Below are 7,224 nucleotides of genomic sequence, written 5' to 3'. Positions count from 1 at the left end.
GATCTGCCCTCTATCGGAGAAATACAAAATAAAATCATGACTGCAAAAATAACAATAGAGGAGATATATGGAGTTACATATGTGTCTTTATTAACCAAACAAAAGAAAAAGATTTGAGGGAGAAAAATTATAAACAGAGCAAAACATTTTTTTGAATGAAAACTAATTAAAACAGCAAGCAAAACGTTATAATGTGCAAGCAAAAACATTTATATAAACAGAGCAATTTTCATAAAAAGATGTTAATCTTTACCAAGATCCTTGTTGTTAAACCAAAAGTCTAGTTTTTCATGTACAGTTGCTCTGAATTGATTAGTGGGATCAGAAGAAAGTTTTCAATAGAAAGTAATGTCATTAAGCTGTCTCATAATTTCACAGTTGTAATCGAATAAAGGTGTGTGAAATGTATATCACAAACCATATCCACTCCTGTAACTTACCAGCAAAAATCATAATCATAATAAAATCAAATTGTAATAATTGTGTTAACGGCCCACGGTACACATCATAACCGCGGTGAAGCAGTTATTGTTTCCAGCACCTCTTGATACAGGGGTTGTTCTGCAGGTGGTGCCAGTACTTGAGCAGCTCACTGGGTTGAAACCCGTGGGACGTGATCAGGTTGCTGTACCTGCATCTGGAGTAGGGCACTCGAGTAGGGCCTTAGAACAGGAACTTGTTGGGCGGCGGTGTTGGCTCGATCCGTAGCTCGGCCAGGCAGATCCCCACATACACATCCTCGATATGCAGGTGGCGAATGCTCAGAGAGGCTCGGTAGATTTTCGCCGCCAAGTCTCCGGAGAACACGTAACCCGAACCTGAGCCGTAGGCGGGGTACTCCTCACCCGGGTACAGCTCCGGGGACACCACTTACTGTTTTTGTTTCGGATCGGTAATTCGCCTCTCCAGATATATCCTGTGTAGTAGTTCTTAGGATTAGGACATTGAAGGAGTGTCACAGCTTGTATACCAAGGCAAAGGAGGGCAGAACTGGACGAGTGAAGCTGGTTGTCGTTAGTTGAGAGACAAGTGTCCAACAATGACAATAACATTTAGGTCTTTTGGTCCAATAGCCTGGTTGCTAAAATATCTGCCTCTTGATCACAAGGTCGCTGGTTCAAGCCTCACGTCATGTACACTTTATTTCAATTTGTTGCACACAATACTATATCAAATAATGCATGTGCAATTGTTAACATAAAATGCTTATTTGAGAGCATGTTTTTTCAATGTATGACATACTTCATTGTGAAAATAGCCGATCTACAATCTCACAACTTTTCAGATAGCAACATGTTTCTGAGCTTGTACATCCTTCGGCTACTTTCACTAGTTTCGGTTCCGAGGAGACATACAATTTATCCATTGGTAAATGGTTTGTGAACGAGTTATCTAAGTGTTAGTGAAACAGGGGCTTGAAAAGAGAGCATGGTGGTAAATATTAACTTTTGCCCCAAAGTCTTTATATTCCATAATGTGATGTCCCACATCCCTCCGGTGTTGTTTACTTTTTGAGAACGTCAACGTAAAGGCTTGACGCAGACGCACGTTAGTCAAGGAGCCCCCAGAAAGCTGTTTCCATTCAAAAAAATGCACGTTTCAAAATAAGAGTTATTTTAATCTACACTTGTAATGTTATAATTCACCATACGTTTTATTTTGAAATACTACTGGAAATAGAAGTAGCCATGTAGCCTACTTCACGCTATTGGGATGAAATCAGCAGCTTTATGTTATGGAACGGGGAAAAAAAGAAAAACAGCCAGACAAAAAGTGGGGGGTATGAAATCACGGATCTGTGAGAGTGAGGGTGTTGCGTCGTACGCACAGTGAATCGGCGTGACGCCCCTGCACTATTCAACACTGTCAACACTATCAAAACTTTCAACACTACTAATACTTTAACACCTTTCAAACCTTTATAACCATAGACCTTTAGAACCTTTAAACCTTTAAATCTTTAGAACGTTAAACCTTTCAAACCTTTAGAACCTCAAACCTCAAACCTTTCAAACCTTTCAAACCTCTCAAACCTCTCAAACCTTTCAAACCTTTCAAACCTTTCAAACCTCTCAAACCTTTCAAACCTTTCAAACCTTTAGAACCTTTAGAACCTTTAAAACTTTTAACACTACTAATACTTTGTCACCTTTCCTTTAACACTTATAAAACTATCAATACTCAATACCATCAACATTCTTAGAAATCCCACACTGTTTCTTCAGGAACAGTACTTTCTAGTTATGCCTAATACATCAAAACTAATCAAGTGTAGCTTGTAGGGTGTGTCTTTTTCCATTGTTACATGTGCATGCCTTGGACTTTCACACAAGCAAAAAAAAAAAAAAAGTGAAACGTTTTGAAGACTACATATAAACAGTTCCCTCCATTGGCTTATTTATAAATAAGGCCTAATATCAAAGTCCTCATTGAGTCCTGTTGGTGTTATAGTTTTAAGATAATGGATCTCTTTTTTGCTTGTTACTTCTTAATTACAGTGGCTAGGATCTGGACCGGGTCAGAAGATATATATATATATATATATATATTATTTTTTTTCGAAATATATAAGTGTTGCCATTGATAAAATGTGTATTAAGTCTTGGTACCGCCCCTGTTCACCAGGTGGGGCTGGTAACCAAAGTATTCATTCTTGTATAAAAAGAGGTCATTTCCTGCTTTGTTGTTTATACTTGAAAAAGACAGAAAGGGTCGAAACATTGTATACCATCTGCTGTTTGTTAATAAACCTTGCAGCATTGAAAAAGTGAGTTGCGAGCCCCGCTTTGTTCTCTTATATTACTGTTTTGCAGTTAAGGCTCAGCACCAAGGAACGGAGGATGTGCGTTATTTATTTATTTATTTATTTTGAATATGTATTTGTATTCGCATTTTTAAAATACAAGACATACATGACCACAAACAGAACAAAAAACACAAAACAGAACAGAACAAGACATAACATAAGCGAGACAAACGGCAAGACAAATAGGTGATACAGGTGTTGTTCTGCAGGTCATGCCAGTACTTGAGCAGCTCACTGCCTTGAACCCAGTGGGATGTGATCAGGTTGCTGTACTTGCAGCTGGAGTATTCCACTCGCCAGTGGTTGAACAGGAACTCGTTGGGCGGCGGTGTGGGCTCGATCCGTAGCTCGGCCAGGCAGAGCCCCACGTACACATCCTCCAAATGCAGGCGGCGAATGCTCAGAGAGGCTCTGTAGATTTTCGCCGCCAAGTCTCCGGAGAACACGTAACCCGTCCCGGAGCAGAAGGTGGGGTACCTCTCACTTGGGTAGTCCTCCAGAGACACGTACCACTTACTGTTTTTGTCTCGGTTCGGTGAGAAGTCGCTCATGATATATCCTGTGAAGTAGTTCTTCTTGGGATACAGTTCGGGTCTGAGCAGCTTGTGGATGAGATTATCGGTGTTAACAAACATGTCACCGTCAGTTTTCATAACATAGCTGGCCTGTGGACAATGAATTGCCACCCAGTTCATCCCCATCAGTGTCTTTATAGTCAGTTTGTTGTAGGTATCCAAGAAGTCCTGCTGAAGGATATCGTGGTGCCTCTGGCTCTCGGACTCCAAGGTCTTCTGCTGTAGGCGCCCCAGCTCGCCTTCACTCGCCCCCAGCAGGAACAGCCTGATGATTCCTAGGCCTGGAGCGAGGCTCTCATTGCCCCACGTCTGCCGTATGGCGTCCCGTGCCTCTACTTGATGAGCCTTGGTGGTTATCAGCAACACCAGGAATGGTTGAGCTTTTCCCTCTGGACATTTGTTTGCCTCGTTAATGATGTAGGGGTACGGCCCGGGGGACAGCATGCCACTTGGAACGCCCTCTTCACTTTGGCTGGCATTAGCTGTCAGAGAGTGTCAGAGATTTTTACCATTTACCATTATGCTGTTGCTGGTCGTTCTGGTTTCCTGTTGCCTTACAGGTGGAGTCCCGATGGATAAGAAAGACCACGACCGCCAGGAGCGAGAGGAGATACAGGAGTCCAACGATGTGCGGACGGCATTGGCGTCTCCTCCACTGCATGGTGTCCAGCGGCTCTGTGGGAACTTTAATCCACTTGGACCTCAGTCACATTGGTCAGGGAAGTCGCAAGCAGCTTCTCAAACCTACATAAAGCGTGGAAGTAATGTGACGGCAGTCACATTACTAGGAAGGTCCTCTATTATGGGTGGTGAGTTATACACGCTGTACAAGCTTTACAATCCTTTATGACTGTTGGCAGGGCGTTCCACATTTTTATGGCATAGCAGGAGAACGAATTTAACCCCCTTAGTAACCTTAGTAACCCCTTGCTAGAGCCAAATCTGGTGATCAAGGCAGTATCACATGACAAGTTGTTTATTGCGTTTGTTAAATACATAAATGGATTATTTTTTATAATAATAATAATCTTATAATAATAATTATGGATTATGATTGTTACTATGGGTAATATTAGCATTATTGAAACGCTTTCTCTCAGCTGGCATAAATTAACTTTACTTGTCAGTTCTGCCGTCCTTTGCCGTCCTTCTCAACAGATGACATAGCCTGCCTTCTGTTTTTGCTCTTTTCCTGCACCATTTTTCACTGTGGTCACTCACATTTAGAGATATTTCACTTTTAAAAAATCCCATTCATTCATTTCAATGGGGAAATGCCATTTAGCTGCAGTGGAGCCAAGAAACTGCTTATTAGACCATAGCAACACCATATTGGAGCCTAGCAACCACCTATTATACCCTAGCAACCGTTTATTAGACCCTAGCAACCACCGTTTTACCTTAGGAACCCCCCAGTGGCTAGGATCTGGACCGGGTCAGAAGATATATATATATATATATATATTTATTTTTTTCAAATATTAAAAAAAAAAAAAATCATTAGTTTGCCTGTCTGTGGGTCAAATGAGTTGTGTCTACTGTTTTTAATATATATATATATATATTTATTCTAAAAAAGACATTTCTAAAAAATCAAGAATATGTTCTAAAAAAAATAAAAATAAATGAAGATGAAGTGTTGTCATTGATAACATGTGTATTAAGTCTTGGTACCGCCCCTGTTCACCAGGTGGGGCTGGTAACCAAATTATTCATTCTTGTATAAAAAGAGGTAATTTCCTGCTTTGTTGTTTATACTTGAAAAAGACAGAAAGGGTCGAAACATTGTATACCATCTGCTGTTTGTTAATAAACCTTGGAGCATTGAAAAAGTGAGTTGCGAGCCCCGCTTTGTTCTCTTATATTACTGTTTTGCAGTTAAGGCTCAGCACCAAGGAACGGAGGATGTGCGTTATTTTTTTTATTTTTTTTTATATGTATTTGTATTAGCTTTTTTCATTTTAAAATACAAGACATACATGACCACAAACAGAACAAAAAACACAAAACAGAACAGAACAAGACATAACATAAGTGAGACAAATGGCAAGACAAATAGGTGATACAGGTGTTGTTCTGCAGGTCATGCCAGTACTTGAGCAGCTCACTGCCTTGAACCCAGTGGGATGTGATCAGGTTGCTGTACTTGCAGCTGGAGTATTCCACTCGCCAGTGGTTGAACAGGAACTCGTTGGGCGGCGGTGTGGGCTCGATCCATAGCTCGGCCAGGCAGATCCCCACATACACATCCTCCAAATGCAGGCGGCGAATGCTCAGAGAGGCTCTGTAGATTTTCGCCGCCAAGTCTTCGGAGAACACGTAACCCGTCCCGGAGCAGAAGGTGGGGTACCTCTCACTTGGGTAGTCCTCCAGAGACACGTACCACTTACTGTTTTTGTCTCGGTTCGGTGAGAAGTCGCTCATGATATATCCTGTGAAGTAGTTCTTCTTGGGATACAGTTCGGGTCTGAGCAGCTTGTGGATGAGATAATCGGTGTTAACAAACATATCACCGTCAGTTTTCATAACATAGCTGGCCTGTGGACAATGAATTGCCACCCAGTTCATCCCCATCAGTGTCTTTATAGTCAGTTTGTTGTAGGTATCCAAGAAGTCCTGCTGAAGGATATCGTGGTGCCTCTGGCTCTCGGACTCCAAGGTCTTCTGCTGTAGGCGCCCCAGCTCGCCTTCACTCGCCCCCAGCAGGAACAGCCTGATGATTCCTAGGCCTGGAGCGAGGCTCTCATTGCCCCACGTCTGCCGTATGGCGTCCCGTGCCTCTACTTGATGAGCCTCGGTGGTTATCAGCAACACCAGGAATGGTTGTGCTTTTCCCCCTGGACATTTGTTTGCCTCGTTAATGATGTAGGGGTACGGCCCGGGGGACAGCATGCCACTTGGAACGCCCTCTTCACTTTGGCTGGCATTAGCTGTCAGAGAGTTCTCCAGACCTGTCTCCCCCCGAGGAGAGGAGTCATCTGCATCTTTCCAGAATCTGATGTTATTATGCTGTTGCTGGTCGTTCTGGTTTCCTGTTGCCTTACAGGTGGAGTCCCGATGGATAAGAAAGACCACGACCGCCAGGAGCGAGAGGAGATACAGGAGTCCAACGATGTGCGGACGGCATTGGCGTCTCCTCCACTGCATGGTGTCCAGCGGCTCCGTGGGACCTTTAATCCACTTGGACCTCAGTCACATTGGTCAGGGAAGTCGCAAGCAGCTTCTCAAACCTACATAAAGCGTGGAAGTAATGTGACGGCAGTCACATTACTAGGAAGGTCCTCTATTATGGGTGGTGAGTTATACACGCTGTACAAGCTTTACAATCCTTTATGACTGTTGGCAGGGCGTTCCACATTTTTATGGCATAGCAGGAGAACGAATTTAACCCCCTTAGTAACCTTAGTAACCCCTTGCTAGAGCCAAATCTGGTGATCAAGGCAGTATCACATGACAAGTTGTTTATTGCGTTTGTTAAATACATAAATGGATTATTTTTATAATAATAATAATCTTATAATAATAATTATGGATTATGATTGTTACTATGGGTAATATTAGCATTATTGAAACGCTTTCTCTCAGCTGGCATAAATTAACTTTAATTGTCAGTTCTGCCGTCCTTTGCCGTCCTTCTCAACAGATGACATAGCCTGCCTTCTGTTTTTGCTCTTTTCCTGCACCATTTTTCACTGTGGTCACTCACATTACAAGACATACCCTCCATCCACAGCCTAGGACCTCCTCCAGCCTAAAAAATTAGCTCACGTCTGATCAAAGTTAGGTGCCTTCGCATTAAACTATTGTGACACTGCATTCATTTAGAATCCTGTCATGTCCTTC

General features: G+C 42.4%; 2 protein-coding genes across 2 annotated transcripts; both read right to left on the bottom strand.

Moving 5' to 3' along the window:
- Nucleotides 1–231: 231 nt before the first annotated feature.
- Nucleotides 232–4,042, bottom strand: LOC311045943 (beta-1,3-galactosyltransferase 2-like; the record flags this gene model as incomplete). The annotated part of the gene is made up of 3 exons (XM_084058014.1): nucleotides 232–631; nucleotides 3,080–3,863; nucleotides 3,898–4,042. 3 exons carry the CDS (start codon nucleotides 4,040–4,042, stop codon nucleotides 526–528), a joined length of 1,035 nt encoding a protein of 344 aa, XP_083914140.1. The 3' UTR covers nucleotides 232–525.
- Nucleotides 4,043–4,067: 25 nt separating this feature from the next.
- On the bottom strand, nucleotides 4,068–6,627 carry LOC311045942 (beta-1,3-galactosyltransferase 2-like; the record flags this gene model as incomplete). The annotated part of the gene is made up of 2 exons (XM_084058013.1): nucleotides 5,435–6,627; nucleotides 4,068–4,125 (listed from the first exon to the last, which is right to left on the bottom strand). The coding sequence occupies exons 1-2, from the start codon at nucleotides 6,526–6,528 to the stop codon at nucleotides 4,068–4,070; spliced, it is 1,152 nt and encodes a 383-aa protein (XP_083914139.1). The 5' UTR covers nucleotides 6,529–6,627.
- Nucleotides 6,628–7,224: the final 597 nt, after the last annotated feature.

This window comes from Gymnoscopelus microlampas (assembly GCF_963454915.1).
Source record: "Gymnoscopelus microlampas genome assembly, chromosome: 5".
Taxonomy (NCBI): Eukaryota; Metazoa; Chordata; class Actinopteri; order Myctophiformes; family Myctophidae; genus Gymnoscopelus; species Gymnoscopelus microlampas.
The sequence above is the reverse complement of the archived record's forward strand: the minus strand, read 5'-3'. Positions and strand labels throughout refer to the sequence as shown.